A 17,234-nucleotide genomic window follows, 5' to 3' on the forward strand; every position below is an offset into this window, starting at 1 on the left:
CGGGGGGTGGGCACCATTGCTGGGGGAGCGGGGCCGGTCGCTATGGCTCCGCTACGGCTCCGCTGGCCCCCCGCCAGCCCCCGGCAGCTGGGGAGCGAAGGCACTGGGCGGCCGGCCCGGGCTCCCGGCCCATGGACGCGTTGGGCGAGCGGGAACAAGGGAGCCCCGCTCATGCGGTGCCGAGCGTGGGAGGAGTGGGAAGGGAGTGGGGGAAGGAACAATGGTGGGAGTTATGGGAGGGGGGCGAAAAAAAAAAGTAAAAAAATAAGAAAAAAAAAAAAAGAGGAAAGCAGTGGAAAAATACCAGTTCTGGGCCCCTGGCAGCGCTGCCCGGACCCTCCCCGCCCCAGGATTATTGTACAAAGAAATGTTATTTTTGTTTCAATAATTTGCTGAGGCACTGGCATTCCAGCGCGGGGCTCGTTTTGTCCTCCAGCCCGGCACCAAGGGATCATTGTTCCTCCATGGCCAAGGGGCCAGACGCGGCCCCCCGGCACCGCCGTGCCCTTCACCGCCGCCTCTCCCCGCGGCCGCCCGGCCGCAGGTGCCCTCCGGGGTCGGTCCCGGTGGGTCCCGTCCCGCTGCGTGCCGGAGGGTGGGTGGCGATGGCAGCGAGCCCCGAGGAGCGGGGTGGGTGGCGGAGGAGGGCAGAGCTGTCCTCGCCGTGTCTGCGGGGAGCGAGGGTGGGGAGGGACCCGGGGCGTTGCTCCGGCTCCGGGGGCCCCTTTGAAGCGGGGCGGGCCATTGAAAGGCAGCGGGACCCCGGGGGCCGCCAGCGGGGGGGCGGCCACGGGCCCGTTCTCTGCGCCGGCCCCGGGCACCCCCCCGCGCTCCCCGGGCCCACACGGGGGGGGGGGCGGCCTCACACGGGGGCCGGTGCCCCCCGGCAGCGCCGGCGGGGACCCGGGGTGGGCGCTGGAGGGGCGGCGGGGGCTCCGGCGAGCCGTGACTTTCGGGGTGCCCACGCCGGGGGGCTCTGGGGTGTCCATGCCAGGGGCTGTGGGGTGCCATGACCTTCGGGGTGTCCCTGCCGGGGGCTCCAGGGTGCCGTGACTTTTGGGGTGCCCACGCCGGGGGCAGCAGCAGGATAACAGGGGCTGCCGGGGGCAGCGCGGTGCCGGTGCGGGGCTGGCAGCCCTGTGGGAGCGGCGCCGTGGGAAGGCGCCCGCGGGTCCCGGGCGCAGGAAGCCGCCGGCCCGGGGCTGTCAATGGCCGGAAGGCGGCGGCGGGACCCCCGGTCCCGGCCCGGGACCGGCCCCGGCGACACTTCCCCTTCCCGGGTCAGCGGCCGCTTCCCCCTCCTGCCCGTCACCTCCCGCCGCCCCCCCGGTACGAGCGGCCGGCGTGGTCCGGGGAGCCCCGCACGTGCCCCGGCACCGGGGGTCGGGGGCTCGGGGGGGGCCCGGGGGGTCCGGGGCTGCCGGTGCCGTTGGGCACGTGCGGGGGGCGCGGCCGGGCGGGGGCGGGGCCGGGGCGGGGCCGCGGAGCCGATTAAGCGGCGGGAGCCGGGGCGGCCGCAGCGCGATCGCATCGTCCCCGCGGGGCGGCACCGGACACCGGGCACTGAACACCGGACACCGGCTGCCGGCACTGGGCACCGCACACCGGGCACAGGATACCGCCACCAGACAACGGGCACCGGGCGCAACCACTGGTACCGGGCACCGGCACCGACACAGACACCGGCTCCGGCTCCTGCGCGCCCGGCGCGGCCCGGCCCGGTGAGTGCCCGCGGCGGGGCGGGACTGACCCCCGGAGAGGTTCGGGTTTGCGGATCCGTGTCCCCCCGCGCCCTCGGCGGGGTCAGCTCTCGTCCCGGTGTCCCCCGCCACCCCGGGGTGCTGGGACACCCGCTGTCCCCAAATCCCCTTTCCCCTGGAGAGGGACAGCCCTTGTTCCCATGTCCCCTGTGCCACCCCGGGCTGCTGGGACAGTCTTGCTCCGATGTCCCCTGGGACAGCTCTGAGAGTGGAAACAGCCCTCGTCCCCATGTCCCCTGCCTCATCTGTCACCCCAGGGTGTAGGGACCGCCCCTGTCACCGAATTCCCTGCATGCCTGGGAGAGACGGCTTCTGTCCCCACGTCCGCTGCACGTTCTGACATCCCCAGGAACAGGGACACCCCTGGTCCCCGTGACCCCTGTGCCACCCCAGGGTGCAGGGTTGTCCCCACGTCACCTGGAAGTGCCTTCTGCCACCCCCAGGGATCGAGGACACAGTTCCCACGTCCCCTGCAGCCCCCGGCCCCCCGGCGTGCAGGGACACCCCATGTCCCCTGGGAGCATCCCTAGTCCCCCACGCCTTCCTGTGCCACCCCCAGGGAGGGGACACCAGGGACAGTCCTTGTCTGTCCCGCACCCCTCGGCTCTCTGGGCCCTCCGTGAGGTCTTGGGGTGAGGGTGTCCCCCCCAACTCCCCCCCTGTCCCGGGACACGCGTGGGAAGGGGCTGCAGTGAGCGTCCCAGTGCCACCACCAGACTGGGAGGGCAGGGAGCCAAGGTCCCCACGGGCGGCACAGCCACGTCCCAGCAGGGCGGAGGGCCCGGGGAGGGCCGGGGGGGGGTGGCCCGGCGTGCCAGGCCAGCGGCGCTGACACCCATTTCCTCCTATTGCAGCTCCAGGAACAATGGCAGAGCCGTTCCTCGTGGAGAGCCCCAACGTCACCTACAGCAAGGACTTCATCGAGGCCAAGTACACGTACAGCACCGTGCACGTCTGCAAGGAGAACGGCGTCACCAAGGTGGGCAGGTGGCGGGGGGCCCGGGGGGCTCGGGGGGGGCTCTGCTCGTCCCCTTTGTCCCCAGCTGTCCCCTCTCTCTGTCCCCAGGTGCGGCCGTGCTCCACCCGCTTCACCTTCCGCACGGGCCGGCAGGTGCCGCGCCTGGGGGTGATGCTGGTGGGCTGGGGGGGCAACAACGGCACCACGGTGACGGCGGCCGTGCTGGCCAACAAGCTGGGGCTGTCCTGGATGACCAAGACGGGGCGCAAGGTGGGTGTCCCCAGCAAGGGGAGGTGTGCCCAGTGTGACCCCAGTGAGGGGGTTCCCCCCCAGTGTGACCCCTGCAAGGTGGGTGTCCCCAGTGAGATCCCAGCGAGGGGGGTGTCCCCAGCAGAGTCCCTGCAAGAGGTGTGTCCCCAGAGTGACCTCAGTGGGGTGGGTGTCCTCAGTGTGACCTCAGTGGAGTGGGTGTCCTCAGCGTGACCCCTGCAAGGGCCGTGTCCCCGGGGTGTCCCCAGAATGACCCCTGGGACCCGGGGTCATCCCACAGGGATGGGGACACCAAGCTCGGCTGCACCGGTGTCCTGCACCCCGATCTCCTCCCTGCCCCTGCGAAGGGGCTCCGCAGCCCCAGCCCCCAATTTGGGGGTGCTGGGACCCCTCCTCTCCCTGCCATCCTCTCATCCTTGCCCTCCCCATCCCAGAAAGCCAACTACTACGGCTCCCTGCTCCAAGCCTCCACCGTGTGCCTGGGCACCGGCCCTTCCGGTGATGTCTACGTGCCCTTCCGGGACCTGCTGCCCATGGTGCACCCCAACGACATCGTCTTCGACGGTAGGTGGGACACGGGGGGGACCCCACAGCGGCACGGGACACCCCGAGCGCTTGGGTCACCCCGTGTCCCCCAGGCTGGGACATCTCCTCGCTGAACCTGGCGGAGGCCATGAAGCGGGCGGAGGTGCTGGAGTGGCCGCTGCAGGAGCAGCTCTGGCCCCACATGGAGAAGATGAAGCCCCGACCTTCCATCTACATCCCCGAATTCATCGCCGCCAACCAGGAGGAGCGGGCGGACAACGTCCTGCGGGGCTCCATGGCCGAGCAGGTCCTGGCGGGGCGGGCAGGGGAGGGGACAAGGGCCATGGGGGCGGTGCCACCGCTCTGACGCGTCCCGGCCGTGACCCAGGTGGAGCAGATCCGCAGGGACATCCGAGACTTCAAGGAGAGCAGCGGGGTGGACAAAGTCATCGTCCTGTGGACGGCCAACACGGAGAGGTTCTGTGACATCGTGCCGGGGCTCAACGACACCGCCGACAACCTGCTGAGGGCCATCGAGGTCAGGGGGCGGGCGAGGGGAGCGGGAGGGTGACAGCAGCACCGCGGTGGCGCTGAGCTGCCCCGTGTCCCCGCAGCGAGGCCTGGAGGTGTCCCCGTCCACGCTCTTCGCCGTGGCCAGCATCCTGGAGGGCTGCGCCTACATCAACGGGTCCCCCCAGAACACCTTCGTGCCGGGGGCGGTGGAATTGGCCGCCCAGCGCCGCGTCTTCATCGGTGGCGACGACTTCAAGTCGGGGCAGACCAAGCTCAAGTCGGTGCTGGTGGATTTCCTGGTGGGCGCCGGGCTCAAGGTACGTGGGGACAGACAGGGGGGTGTCCCCAGCCGCAGGGGACAGGGGGTGACCTGCCCGTGCCCCCCCTGGCCAGACCAAGTCCATCGTGAGCTACAACCACCTGGGGAACAACGACGGCAAGAACCTCTCGGCACCGCAGCAGTTCCGCTCCAAGGAGATCTCCAAGAGCAACGTGGTGGACGACACGGTCCAGGCCAACCCCATCCTCTACGGCCCCCAGGACAAGCCTGACCACTGCGTGAGTTGGGGGCTTTGGGGGGGGGGTCACACACACACGTGGGGGGTGACAATGGGGGTGACGGGGACGTGGCTTTGGCAGGTGGTGATCAAGTACGTGCCCTACGTGGGGGACAGCAAGCGGGCGCTGGACGAGTACACGTCCGAGATCATGATGGGTGGCACCAACACCATCGTCATCCACAACACCTGCGAGGTGCGTGCGGGGCCACCGGCGTGTCCCCAGGGTGTCCCCGGGGTGTCCCCGGGGTGTCCCCTCAGTGCCAGGGTGTCTCCTCACCCCCTCGCTGCCCGCAGGACTCGCTGCTGGCCAGCCCCATCATCCTGGACCTGGCCATCCTGACGGAGCTGTGCCAGCGCATCACCTTCTGCACCGAGGCCGATCCCGAGTTCCAGGGCTTCCACAGCGTCCTCTCCATCCTCGCCTTCCTCTGCAAGGCCCCGCTCGTGCCCGAGGGCACCCCCGTGGTCAACGCGCTCTTCCGCCAGCGCAGCTGCATCGAGAACATCCTGAGGTACCCGGGGTCCCCGTCCACCAAGTGCCACCGCCCCGGTGCCCATGGTGGCACCCAAAGGCTTGCAGGAGGTCCCAGTGTGGGATAGCCCAGTGCCCATTGTGGGGTGTCCAAATCCAGGGGGTCCTGGAGGCCAAGGCTTGGGGTGCCCAGTGCTGGGGGTGGGTCCCAGTGCCACCAGTGGGTTCCAGTATGTCCTGGTGAATGATGGTGCCAGTGCCCAGAGGTCCTGGAGATGCCCAGGACCAAGGTCCCAGCATGGATGTGTCCCCATTTCTCAGTCCTGGGGTGCCTGAGGGGAGCAGGGTCCCCATGCCCAGGGTGTCCCAACACACAGACCCTGGCACCCAGTGCTCAGCGGCTCCTGCACCAGTGGGTCCCAGTCCCTGATGCCCGGGGGGAGCCCAAAACAAATGGATCCCAGTACCCAACACAACGGATCCCAGTGCCCAGCACCAGTGGCTCCCATTGGGTCCCAGTAACCAAAGCCTGGGGTTCCCAGTGCTTGGGGGTGCCTGGGGGATCCCAGTGCCCAACACCTGGAGGTGCCCCGCTCCAGTATCCCCCAGTTCCCATCACCAGCACATCCCAATGCCCAGAACACCCATCCCGCTCCCCGCCCCGTGCCCAACGCTCCGTGTCCCCCGCCCTGTCAGTGCCACCTCCCCGCCCTCCCCCAGCCCCGGGGTGCCCACCCTGACCCCCTGTGTGCCCCCAGGGCCTGCCTGGGGCTGCCCCCCCAGAACCACATGCTGCTGGAGCACAAGATGCAGCGGCCGGCGCCAAGCCCCAAGCGCGCCTGTCCCGGGGGGGCCGCCTGTCCCCTGGTCCCCAAGAAGAGCCCGGCAGCGCCCGCCCAGCTCAACGGGCACCCCTGTGCCCCCCGGCCGGGGCCGCCCCGAGCCCCCCTGCACATCGACGGCGCCGACTAACCCCGACTGCCCCGTGCCAGCCCGGAGCGGCTTTTTAGGGGGGTGGGGGGTGGGAAGGGTGGGTTTGGGGGGGACTGTTCCCCCCCACCCCAAATGTTGATGGCGACTCCAAACTGTGAAGCTTTGTACCCACCAATAAACCCGGAGCACAGCGTGACCCCTCCCCCGGCTTATGGGGTCCCTTCACTCGGCTTTTGGGGTCCCCTCGGTTCTTGGGGTCACCCTCATCTGGTCTTTGGGGTCCCCCAGATGGTTCCTGAGACCCTCACCTGGTTTTGGGGTCCCCCTCACCTCGTTCCTCTTCAGGTCTTCCTCACCTGGTTTTGGGGTCCCCCCACCCCCAACGAGACCCAAATATCGCCGCCTTCTGAAAAAAAATCAAATTACATTTATTGATGCGGGGGGGGGGGGGGGGGTGTGTGTTGGGGGGGTCGTGGGGTGTTTTTTTTTTTTTTGGTCATTTTAGGCCTTTTTTTTTCTTTTTTTTGCTCTTTTTGTATTTTTTCTTTTTTTTTCCTTTTTGTTCTTTTTTTTTGGGGGGGGCTCCCCCATTTTGTTTTGATAAGCAATGGGGGGGGGCTAAAGGCTTAGAAATGAGGGGGGGTCCCTACACAGAACGACTACGCCTATGGGGGGGGGGATCACCCCTATGGGGGCTGGGGGCTGCCCCCCACCTGGGGGGGGCACGAGGGGGACCCCCAGTGCGGGGCTGTACAGGGGAGGGGGGGTCTGGGTGTGCGGCGGCATTTTGGGGGGGCTCTTGGGGGGGGAGGTCAGGGGGGGCTTTGAGGTCCTTTCTGTTATAAAAGAGGAAAAAATCAGCAAAACCAAAAAAAATCAAAAAAACAAAACAAAACAAAACATAAAAACCAAAAAACCCCAAAAAAACCCCAAAACCACACCAAAAAAAAAAAAAAAATTCCTTCATATTAAAGTGGTCCCTGGGGGGGTCGGGGGGGGCCCCGGTCTGGCGCTCGGGGGGGGCCGGGGATCACAGTGCTGGCTGAGCACACAGACGGGGCTGGGGGGGCTGGGACCCCCCCGGGGCTGGGGGGGCTGCTCTGCACTGGGACCCCCCTAAAGAGCCCGAGGAGGAGGGGGGGGTGGCTCCATGGGGGGGGTTATGGCTTGGCCCCCCCACTCCTTCCCCCTCCCCCAGCACAGCCCAGATTTGGAGGGGGGGGGGGTCTGCACCCACATTGGGGGGGCTGTGCTGGTTCTGCCACGCCCCCCCCCCCCCAGGGTGTGGTTTGGGGGGGCGGCACTGGGAGAACTGGGAGGGAGTCACACCCTCCCAGCCTGGGGGGGCACAGCTCAGTGAAGCCCCCCAGATCCCTCAAATCGGGGGGGGGGGGGGGTTGGCACCACCTGCCATGGAGGGGAGGGGAGAGGGGGGCACAATGCCATGGACCCCCCCGCCAAAAATCCCCCTCCCCTGGGCTTGGTACCGCCCCATGTAGGGGGGGCAAAACACCCCAAAACAGCCCCCCCTGCACCCCCGCAGTGCCAGACCCCCCCTCCAGCGCCGACCCCGTCCTGGGGAGGGGGGGGGAGGGGTCCCAGTACAGAGGGGGGCTCCCAGTGCTGGGTGGGGTCCCAGTTCAGGGAGAGTGGGAAGGGCTGGAAAACGGGAGGGGGGTCCCAGTCCTGGGGAGGGGGGCGGCCGGGGGGGTGAGGGGGGGAGGTTGGGGGCAGCAAATAAGTCACGTGACTTATTTCTAATCATCATTATTATTTCTTTTTTTTCCCGTTTTTCCTCCCGCGCTTTCTCTGCTCGTTTTTAGTGTTCGTTTGGAACAAAAAAAAAAGGGGGGTTGGGGGTGGGAGTGGGACAGGGCTGGAAAAGGGGGGGGGGGGGGGCGCGGAGGGGGTGGGGCGGGGTGTGACGGGGCGGGGCGGGGGGGGCTGATCTTTAAAATTAATGAATTTTTTTCGGTGGTGGTGGTGGTGGTGGTGGTGGGTGAGGGCGTCTGTGGCTGTCGCTGGCCTCGGCGCGGGGCTCACACGCTCATTGTCATGCTGGGCGAGTACTATAGAGAGAGCGGAGACACCACAGCGTTAGCGGGGCCGCGGGGGGCTCCGGGGGGGGGCACGCACACCGCAGCCCCCCCAGCGCCGCCCTCCTCACGCCTCGCGGCCGCTCGGCCAAGGTGACCCCCCCGGCGCTGGCGCTGGCGCTGGTGGTGGTGGCGGTGGTGGCGGTGGTGGCGGCGGTGGTGACACAATTTCGGGGGGTCGCCACTGGGATTTGCTCGCTGAACCCCCCCGTCCCCGGCCGCCGCGCCCCCCCCGGGCCCCCCGCCCTCGCCGCCTGCCCCCCCGGGGGTCCGCGGGGGTCCCCACCGGGTCCCTTACGCTGTCGCTTTGGAAGGGATTTAGGAAATTGCTGCTCAGCTCGGCGTCGTCCCGAGGGGTCCCGGGGGGGTTGCTCAGGGCCCCCAAGTTACTGGGGGAGCTCTGGAGGAAAGGTGGGGAGGGGGAGAGAAGGGTTAGCGGGGGGGGTTTTGGGGTATGGGGGGGGGCGGTTCTGGTGGGTTTGGGGCAATAAATGGGGTCCCAGTAGATGGGGGGGTCTTGGTTCATGGGGGGTCCCCAGTGCATTGGGGTGGGAGAGTGCCAGTACTGGGGGGGGAATAAATGGGGTCCCAGTAAGAGGGGTGGTCCCAGGAAATGGGGGAGCGCCAATAAATGGGGTCCCAGTAAGAGGGGTGGTCCCAGGAAATGGGGGAGCCCCAATAAATGGGGTCCCAGTAAGTGGCGTGGTCCCAGGAAATGGGGGAGCGCCAATAAATGGGGTCTCAGTAAGAGGGGTGGTCCCAGAAAATGGGGGAGCGCCAATAAATGGGGTCCCAGTAAGTGGCGTGGTCCCAGGAAATGGGGGAGCGCCAATAAATGGGGTCCCAGTAAGAGGGGTGGTCCCAGAAAATGGGGGGGTCCCAAGAAATGTGATCCCAATATATGTGGGGGCTCCCAGTGAATGAGGGAGGGGTCCCAATAAATGGGGTCCCAGTCTATGGGAAGGGTCCAGTGCATGGGGGGGAGTCCCAGTAAAGGGGGTCCCAGGGTCCCCAACTCACCTTTGGCAGCCCATCCATGTCCCCGGAGCCTGCCAGGATGACAGCAGGGTGTTAGTGACCCCCCCAATGCGTGGGTGCCCCCCAAACTTTGTGTGTCCCTAATCCACGTGTCCCCCAGTCCATCCACGTCCCCTCAATCCGTGTGTCCCCAAATCCGTGTCTGTCCCCTCAATCCATTCCCCCCTCCCATCCATGTGCCCCCCCTGCTGCACGAGCCCCTCCAGCCGCAGATGGAGCTCATATCCCACAGGATTTGGGATTTTGGGGGTGCTGGGGGGGGGAGGACACACAGGACCCCCCTGTCCCCAGCGGGGTGTCACCCACCTAAGGATCCGTTCATGTGGTGCGGCTCCATTGCGCTCATCCCGCCCATGGGCCCCTCGGGTCCGGGCCCCATCGGGAACTGGAAGGGAAAGGGGGGGGTGAGGAATGTTGGGGGGACTCCCCCCCTCATCCCAGTCCCTGTCCCCAGTCCCTGTCCCCAGTTCCTGTCCCCCATCCCGTCACTCACGTTGGGCCGGTTCCCCGCGGGTCCGATGGGGTTCATCATGGTGTACATGTTCTCACTGGAGTTGGTGGAGTCTGGGGGGGGACAGCACACGGGGGGGGATGAGCGTGGACCCCCCCAAATCCCACTCACACCCCCGCAAATCCCACTCACACCCTCAAATCCCACTCACACCCCCGCAAATCCCACTCACACCCCCAAATCCCACTCGCAGCCCCCCAAATCCCACTCACACCCCATCCCATCCCCTCACTCACCTCCGGGGCTGGGCAGGATGGGGGTGCCGGGGGGGCCACCGCCCCCAGGAGGGCCCTGGAAGGGAAAAGGAAAGAGGGGGGGTGGTTTGTGGGGGGGTCACGGGGTCACTGCAGCCCCACCCCCAACAGTGCACCCCAGTACTCACCACGTAATTGCCGGGGGATGAGGAGGAGTAGGCGATCTGGGGGGGACAAAGTGGGGTCAGCACAGGGGTGGACACGGGGGCAACATCCCCACAGGACCCCCCCCAAAAGTATTACCCCCCCCCACCCACCCCCAAAACTTACGGAGTTGGCGTTGGGGTTGGGCCAGGGCCCGCGGCCACCAGGACCCCTGGAAGGCAACGGGGACAGTGAGGGGGGGTCCTGCCGGTCCCGGGGCCCCCGCCACAGTGGGGGGGTCACGGGGGGGGGGGCACGGGGGTCTTACATGTTCATGGTGGGCATTCCAGGGCCGGCCAGCGAGCTGGGGGGGGGGCGCATCCCGCTGCCGTAGCTCTGCCGGGAGAGGGGGGGTCAGTGGGGCTGGGACATCCCTGGCACTGTCCCCATCCCTGTATTCCCATTCCCATCCCTTTATCCCTGTATCCCAACCCTGCATCCTTCTATCCCCTTGTACCCATCCCCATTCCCAAATCCATGTCCCCATGGCCCTGTAACCACTCCCACCCTGTATCCGGGTCCCTGCCCCATCCCGGTATCCCGGTATCCCGGTATGCCACCATCCCGTACCTGTGGCCCCATCCCGGCCATGCCTCGGGGGGGGTTCATGCGCTGCATCGGGCCCCCCATGCCAGGATGCCCTGCACAAATCGGGGAGGGGGAGGTGTGAGACCCCACAGCCCCCCCCACCCCCCAAAACCACCTCGGGGTCTGGGGGGGACACGGGGAGGGGGGACAGGGACCCCCGACTCACCCTGCGAGCGTGCAGCCGGGTCCATGGCGTTGGGCAGCAGCGGCTGGGAGCCGGGAACACCCACGGGGGGCTGCGGAGAGGGGGGGCAGTAGGGGGTCAGGGTGCTGCCGGGGGGGGGGGGGGGGGCTGCACCCCTTTCTTTAGGGAGGGGGGGTCCCGGCAGCGACCGCCTCACCTGGTTGGGCATCCGGAGCGGGGGCCGGGGGCCGCCGGGGTAGCGGGGGGACATGAAGGGCTGCAAGAGAGGGGGGGTCTGGGGGTCAGCCGGGGCTGGGGGGGATCGGTGTCCCCCTGGGGGGGTCGTGAGGGGGGCTGAGGCCGTGCTGGGGGGCTGGGGGGGCTGTGCCCAGCAGGGGCACCCCGGGGGTGGGGGGTGGAAAGGGGGGGCACCCGCAGGAGCCTTGGAGAGAAACACAACGGGGGGGTGTTATGGGCAGGGGGCTTTGGGGGGGCTGTGACCCCTGGGAGGGGGCTGGGGGGGGGCTGTGACCTCAGGGGCAGTCTGGGGGGGGGGCGGTGAGGGTGTGGGGGGCACAGGGCCTGGGCGAGGGGAGGCTGTGCCATGGTGAGGGTGTGACCCACCCCCCAAAACTGGCTGGGGACACGGGAGCAACCAGGCTCAGGCGCGGGCACACGCCGGGGACACGCAGGGCTCGGTACCTGGAAGAAGGCGGGGGGCACGGGACCCCCGGCCATGCCATCCCCGGGGGGCAGGTTCCCCATCACCGGGCTGGGCGCTGCCGCCGCGCTCTGCGGGGAGAGAGAGCTCAGGGCGGGGCTGGGGGGGGTCCCCATCGCCCCCCGACCCCACTGTCCCCCACCCTCAGGGCCTCCCCATCCCCGCGTCGCCCCCCGCAGCACCGAGCCCGGGGCCCAGCTCGCCCCACGTTCCCCTCCCAGCCCAACTGGGGGGACCCCCGGGGCCGGGGGGGCGCGGGCAGGGGGCCCTGGCCCCACTCGCCGGCCGGGCCCGTCCGCGGGGGAGCTGTTAGGGGAAGGAATGTGCCGCTTTTCCGGCTCGGCCCCTGCGCCACAACTGGTTTCAATTTGGAGGGGAGGAGGAGAAGGGGGGGACCCCGCGCTGCCCCCTCCACCCGGGGGCCCCGCGCCCCCCAAACCCCTGCCAGCACCGGGGGTCCCGCTGTGCTTGGAGGGGCAGCACCCACGGGCGGGTGACGGGAAGGTGCTGCTGCTGCTGCTGCGGCTCTGGGGACACGGATGGGGATGGTGACACCCCGTGGGGACACACGGGTCACGCCATGGACACAAGTCACGGCTGGGACACCCAGAGATGGTGACAGCGAGAGCCCAGCGGAGCCCAGATGGGGTCTGTACCCCATGGGGGTGGGCACCGGGGGTCCGTGGGGGTCTCAGGGCTGGCCCCAGGCCATGTCCCCTCTAGGGGATCCCCCCACTCCTGCCCCAGACACAGCGACAGTGACGGATCGGGGCCGCTGCTGGTGCAGCCCCATGGGGGTGACAGTGCTGCCCCCTCAAACGGGGGCCAAACGGGGCCCCCCCGTCCCCCCCATCACTCGGTGATGCAAAGCAGAGTTGCCATGGCAACAGGTTGGGGAGCTGCGGCTCCTCCTGCGGGCTCAAGGTCAGGAGGGAGAAAATTGGAGGGGGGGGGGACACGTGGGGGGCAGTTTGGGGGCTGCTCACCCCAGGGGGGACCCCAGAGCCCGCTGTGGGGCGGCTGCTGCCAATACCCCCCAAAAACTGCTGTGCACAGCCCGGAACCCCCCCCAATTTTATGGGGTCACCAGGATGCTCGGGGGGGTGGTCCCGATGTGTCCGGGGAGGGGGGGCTGGTGGAGCAGCACCCATGGGAATGCGAGGGGCCCCGGCTCCATGCTAGGCCCCCCAGTCCAGCCCAGCTGGGCACTGGGATGGGCCCACGGTTGCATGGGGCACCCCAGCGGGCGCAGGGGGGGCCGTGGGGCTCCCCCCCAGCGCTCCCCGGCTCTGCCAGGCAGCAGTGCCATGGCAACGTGGCCTGACCCGCGCCATGTCCCCGGCGTCACCGTCACCGCACCGGCAGCCTCATTAATTCCAGCATGGAAATCAGCTCTGCGCAGCGCCGGGGGCCGGGGGCGGCGAGGGGGGGTCCTGCTGCAGCCCCCGCGGTGCCGGTGCGGCCCCACGGGACCCCACGGGGGTGAGGGGTGTCCCGGGGGGCAGCGGCTCCGTGTGGGCCCCGCAGGGTCCTGAATCCACGGGGCCGCGGATTGTCCGGCAGCCCCTGGCATCCCCCCCGTGCCACCGCGTGTCCCACAGCATCCTGCATCCCGCGGCCCTCTGCATCCCACCGTGCCACCCTGCGCGTCACAGCATCCCACATCCCGGGGGACTGCGGACCCCGCAGCATCCTGCACCATCCCACAGCCTCCTGCACCATCCCACGGCCTCCTGCACCATCCCACGGCCTCCTGCGCCATCCCACAGCCTCCTGCACCATCCCACAGCATCCTGCACCATCCCACGGCCTCCTGCACCATCCCACGGCCTCCTGCACCATCCCACGGCCTCCTGCATCCCGTGGCATCCCACATCCCAGAGCATCCCGCATCCCACAGCACCGTGGATCCCACAGCCTCCCGCATCCCACGGCATCCTGCATCATCCTGCATCCTGTGGGACCGTGGGCCCTGCATCATCCTGCATCCCACAGCATCCCACAGGATCCTGCGTCATCCTACATCCCAGGGACCACTCCCCACCCCAGAGCACGGTGCCCCCCACAGCCCCCCCTGGACCCCAGGCCCCCCCATGCCCCCCCTGTGCCCACAGTCCTGGCAGGAGCAGGCACAGGGACATGCCGGGAACACCGGGAATGCCGGGAACACCGGGGGCTGTTGACTCTGTGCCAATGATTAACCCACCGGAGCTGGTGCTGGGAAGGAGCAGAGCTGTTCTGGGGGGGTCCCCTCAGTGAGGGGGGGTCCCACTGAGCCCCGTGGTGACCCCCAGGACACCGGGTGGAGAGGGGGGGACACCCCTGGCTGGGCAGCGAGAGCCTGTCACTGTGCCCATGGCGTGGGACTGGGAGGGATGGGGGGGTCCCTGTGCCCTGGGGGGGGTGACAGTGGGGGATGGGCACGCCAGGGCACGCCGGGGTCCCCGTGGGGGGGGGGGGCACTGAGCCAGGCCCCCAGGGATTAACCCCCCCTCGCCGCCGCCCCGTGAAATAGGTCACCCACAGATCCGGGGCTGGCAGCGCGCGGGAACGCCGGCGGGGGGGTCCTGCCGGCGGGTGGGCGGTGGGGGGGGGGGCAGGGGGCACGGACCCCCCCATCCCGAGGCACTCACGTAGTCATGGAAGGCTTTGGCCTCGCTGGAATGCTCGCAGGTCTCCCGGCGGTCCGGGGCGGCGCAGTACAGATCCCAGAAGACGCTGGGAAAAGGGCGGGGGGGACACAGCGGGTGAGGACCCCCCCCTAATCTGCACCCCTGGCCATCCCCCACCGACCCCCACGGCGCGGCTGAGCACGGCCACGCTCGTGTCAGCGATGGGGCGGGGGGGCCGCGGCCGTGTCCCCCCCTCGGCGGGGGCCTCCCGGCTCCAGCGCTGCCGCCTGTTTTCCCTGGAAACGGTCGCTACGGCCGGAGCCCAAATTCCTGGGACTTTACATCAGGCTGCAGCATCCCGGGGCGGGATGGGATGGGGGGGGTCCCCTGCCCGAGACCCCCGCCCTGGGCGTGGGACAGCAGAGGGGTCGGGTCCGTTTCTGGGTGCCCCCCAGGTTTGGGGGGTGCTGGCCGGGTGCCAGCTTGACCCCCCCCGTTTAGGAGTGGGAAGGCACCGATGCCCCCTCACTGTCTGTGTCCCCCCCCCAAATCACCAACTGATCACTCACTGCCCCCCCCGAGGCCCCCCCAAGTGATGTCCACCCGCGGGGTGCCCCCCACATCCCCATCACCCCCCAGTGCGGGGGTCCAGCCCCGGGGCTGGGAGCCCCCCACCCCCCCCAGCTCCACGTTTGGTGCCAAATTGGATCCATCTGGAGGAGCCGGGCGGGGGGGCCGGGATGGGAGGGAAAGGGGGGGGGTCCCCCAAATCGCTGATGGGAAAAGCAGAGGGACAGGTTTATGGGCTACGAGGTGATGTGTTGGCAGAATGGGATGGGGGGGCAGCTCCTAGCCCCCTTCCAGCCCCCCTGCCATGGCAATGGGGGGGGTTCCCCCCTTTCCTACCCCCCCGGACCCCAACTCACCACCACCAGGAGTGCAGGAAGCCGGGGGGCTCCCCCAGCGTGATGTTCTTCTCCCATCGGATCTGTGGAGAGGGGCAAAGGGAGAGGGGGGTCAGCAGCCCCCACCAGGGATGGGGCTCCAGGACCCCCGGTGGGTGGGATGGGGGGGTCTGGGGGCGCTGCCCGCCCCCCCCTTACCTCCGACAGGAAGGTCTGGGCGGATTTCTGGGCCCCCACGTGCAGCAGGTACTCGTAGACGTAGAGCGCCAGCCTGGGGGGACAGCAGGGGGACAGGGACGGGGTGTCAGCGACCTGCCACCCCCCCGGTGACATCCCCACCCAACGGACCCCGAGGGACACGGGGGACGGCCAGGACGGAGCCCCGCGTTCAATTAGTGCACAATTAACAAAGGACGTCCGATGTCACCTCCCTGCGAGGGACCCCGCCGGTGACACCGAGTGGCTCCCACCGGTGACACCGCACGCCCTCCACGGCAACCGCTTCCCACCGCTGGGGTGGCTCCAGGACAGGTGACACATCCCACGCAGGATGTGGCCCAGGGCCGAGTGCCACCACGGGTGTCCCCTGGCGGAGGCCACTCAGGGAACCCCAGGGTGCCACATCCCCTCCCGGGAGCAGGAGCGGGACCTGCGGGGCCCCCCCGGGGGTCCTGCTCTGGGGGGAGCGCGGTGGGTGCAGCCCCCGACCCCAGCAGCTGCTCCGGGGAGCGCGGTGGCCTCGGGCACGGGGACACGGCGGGACAGGGACAGCCGGGAACGGCGCGGCACGGTCCCGGGGACCGGGAGCGGCAGAGACCGGGGAGCATCAGGAGCCCCGGTGCCGCTTCGGTCCCCGCTGCCCCAGGGGATGGCACGGCCGCGGACGGCTCCCGGCGCCCTCAGGGATGCTGCGGACCGGGCACATCCCGGCTCGCGGTAGCCCCGGTGCCATCGCGGGTCACGGTGCCCCGGAGGATGGCAATGCCCGGGGGGATCCTCCCGGCTGCCGGTGCCCCGGAGGATGGCAGAGACAGGCAGGCACAGCCCGGTTCCCGGTAATCACGGTGCGCTCGCGGTTCCCGGAACCCCGGCGGATGGCACGGACCGGGGGGATCATCCCGGGTCCCGGTACCCCGGGGGATGGCACGGCCGGGGAAGGGGCATCCCGGCTGCCGGTGCCCCCGGGGATGCCGCAGACAGGGGGATCATCCCGGCTCCCGGTGCTCCCGCAGCTCCCGGTGCCCCGAGATGTGGCAATGCCCGGGGGGCACACCCCGGCTCCCGTTAGTCCCGGTGTGATCGCGGCTCCCGGTGCCACGGGGGATGCCGCGGACCCCGGCACATCGCAGTTCTCGGTGTCCCGGGGGATGTCACGGACCGGGGGGATCATCCCGGGTCCCGGTACCCCGAGATGTCACGGACCGGGGGGATCATCCCGATTCCCGGTACGCCGGGGAATGGCACAGATCGGGGGGAACCATCCGGCTCCCGGTGCCCCCGCAGCTCCCGGTGCCCCGGGGGATAGCACGGACCAGGGGGATCATCCCGACTCCCAGTGCCCCGGGGGATGCCGCAAACCGGGGGGCTCATCCCGGCTGCCGGTGCCCGGCTGACCCCCGCCAGCTCCCGCTGCCCCGCGGCTGCCGGTGCTCCCCGGCGGGGCGGGGCCGGGGGGTCCGCCCGCCCCCCGATCTCCCCCCCCCCCCCTTTTCCCGATCTTCCCCCCCCCTTCCTTCCCGCTCCGTCCCCGCTCCCCCGGCGCCCGCCCCGGCAAAAACTTCCGCGCCCCGGCCGTCCCCCGCCGCCGCCCGGCGCCGCACTCACTTCTCGCGGGCCTGGCCGTCCGAGGGCACGCCGGAGCCCTTGCCCTTGGCGTACATGGCGCGGCGGCGGCTGTCAGCGGCCCCGGGCCCGGCCCCGCGCGGCCCCCGCCGCCCCCGCCGCCCCCGCCGCCATCCCGGCCCGGCCCGGCCCGGCCCCGCCGGCTGCGGCCGCGCGCCCGAGGGGGAGCTTGAAACCGCCGCGCCCCCCCCGCGCGGCTGTTCCGGCAGCGCCGACACCACCCCCCCCGCGCCGCGCGCCGCGCTTAAAGGGGCGATGGCGGCGGGGGGAGGCGGTGGGGACCGCGCTGAGGAGGGAGTGGGGGGTGGTCGCGGAGAGGGGGACGCGGACACGGGGGGACGCGAGGAGTGGGCGATGAGGGGCAGGGGTGGACACAGGGGGCTCAGAGGGACGCGGATGTGACAGGGT

General features: G+C 69.7%; 2 protein-coding genes across 3 annotated transcripts; one reads left to right on the top strand and one right to left on the bottom strand.

Annotated features, from left to right (window-relative positions):
* Window positions 1-1,487: 1,487 nt before the first annotated feature.
* On the top strand, window positions 1,488-6,187 carry ISYNA1 (inositol-3-phosphate synthase 1). The gene is made up of 11 exons (XM_032092476.1): window positions 1,488-1,721; window positions 2,615-2,739; window positions 2,827-2,988; window positions 3,423-3,552; window positions 3,627-3,820; window positions 3,902-4,051; window positions 4,128-4,343; window positions 4,420-4,584; window positions 4,666-4,779; window positions 4,881-5,098; window positions 5,817-6,187. Exons 2-11 carry the CDS (start codon window positions 2,626-2,628, stop codon window positions 6,028-6,030), a joined length of 1,677 nt encoding a protein of 558 aa, XP_031948367.1. The 5' UTR covers window positions 1,488-1,721; window positions 2,615-2,625; the 3' UTR covers window positions 6,031-6,187.
* Window positions 6,188-7,970: 1,783 nt separating this feature from the next.
* On the bottom strand, window positions 7,971-16,921 carry SSBP4 (single stranded DNA binding protein 4). Of its 2 annotated transcripts, none has more exons than XM_032092511.1 (17): window positions 16,809-16,921; window positions 15,183-15,255; window positions 15,006-15,067; window positions 14,101-14,185; window positions 11,449-11,538; window positions 10,964-11,023; window positions 10,789-10,858; window positions 10,605-10,675; window positions 10,303-10,370; window positions 10,161-10,206; window positions 10,019-10,054; window positions 9,873-9,927; window positions 9,619-9,689; window positions 9,432-9,510; window positions 9,108-9,136; window positions 8,374-8,487; window positions 7,971-8,060 (listed from the first exon to the last, which is right to left on the bottom strand). In XM_032092511.1, exons 1-17 carry the CDS (start codon window positions 16,862-16,864, stop codon window positions 8,031-8,033), a joined length of 1,095 nt encoding a protein of 364 aa, XP_031948402.1. In that variant the 5' UTR covers window positions 16,865-16,921; the 3' UTR covers window positions 7,971-8,030. The 2 variants fall into 2 exon arrangements, with proteins under 2 accessions (XP_031948402.1, XP_031948403.1); XM_032092512.1 differs by having other exon boundaries at window positions 8,386-8,487; window positions 16,809-16,864.
* Between the last annotated feature and the right edge of the window lie 313 nt (window positions 16,922-17,234).

Source organism: Corvus moneduloides, chromosome 28, assembly GCF_009650955.1.
Source record: "Corvus moneduloides isolate bCorMon1 chromosome 28, bCorMon1.pri, whole genome shotgun sequence".
NCBI classification, from domain to species: Eukaryota; Metazoa; Chordata; class Aves; order Passeriformes; family Corvidae; genus Corvus; species Corvus moneduloides.

Coding starts and splice junctions, on each gene's coding strand:
- SSBP4 (XM_032092511.1), bottom strand. CDS start 16,864: ATGTACGCCAAGGGCAAGGGCTCCGGCGTGCCCTCGGACGGCCAGGCC. Junction 9,928..10,018: donor CATCCCCCGGCAATTACGTG/GTGAGTACTGGG, acceptor TTTCCCTTCCAG/GGCCCTCCTGGGGGCGGTGG. Junction 8,061..8,373: donor GCGACAGCGTAAGGGACCCG/GTGGGGACCCCC, acceptor CTCTCTCTATAG/TACTCGCCCAGCATGACAAT.
- ISYNA1 (XM_032092476.1), top strand. CDS start 2,626: ATGGCAGAGCCGTTCCTCGTGGAGAGCCCCAACGTCACCTACAGCAAG. Junction 4,052..4,127: donor ACCTGCTGAGGGCCATCGAG/GTCAGGGGGCGG, acceptor GTGTCCCCGCAG/CGAGGCCTGGAGGTGTCCCC. Junction 4,585..4,665: donor AGGACAAGCCTGACCACTGC/GTGAGTTGGGGG, acceptor TGGCTTTGGCAG/GTGGTGATCAAGTACGTGCC.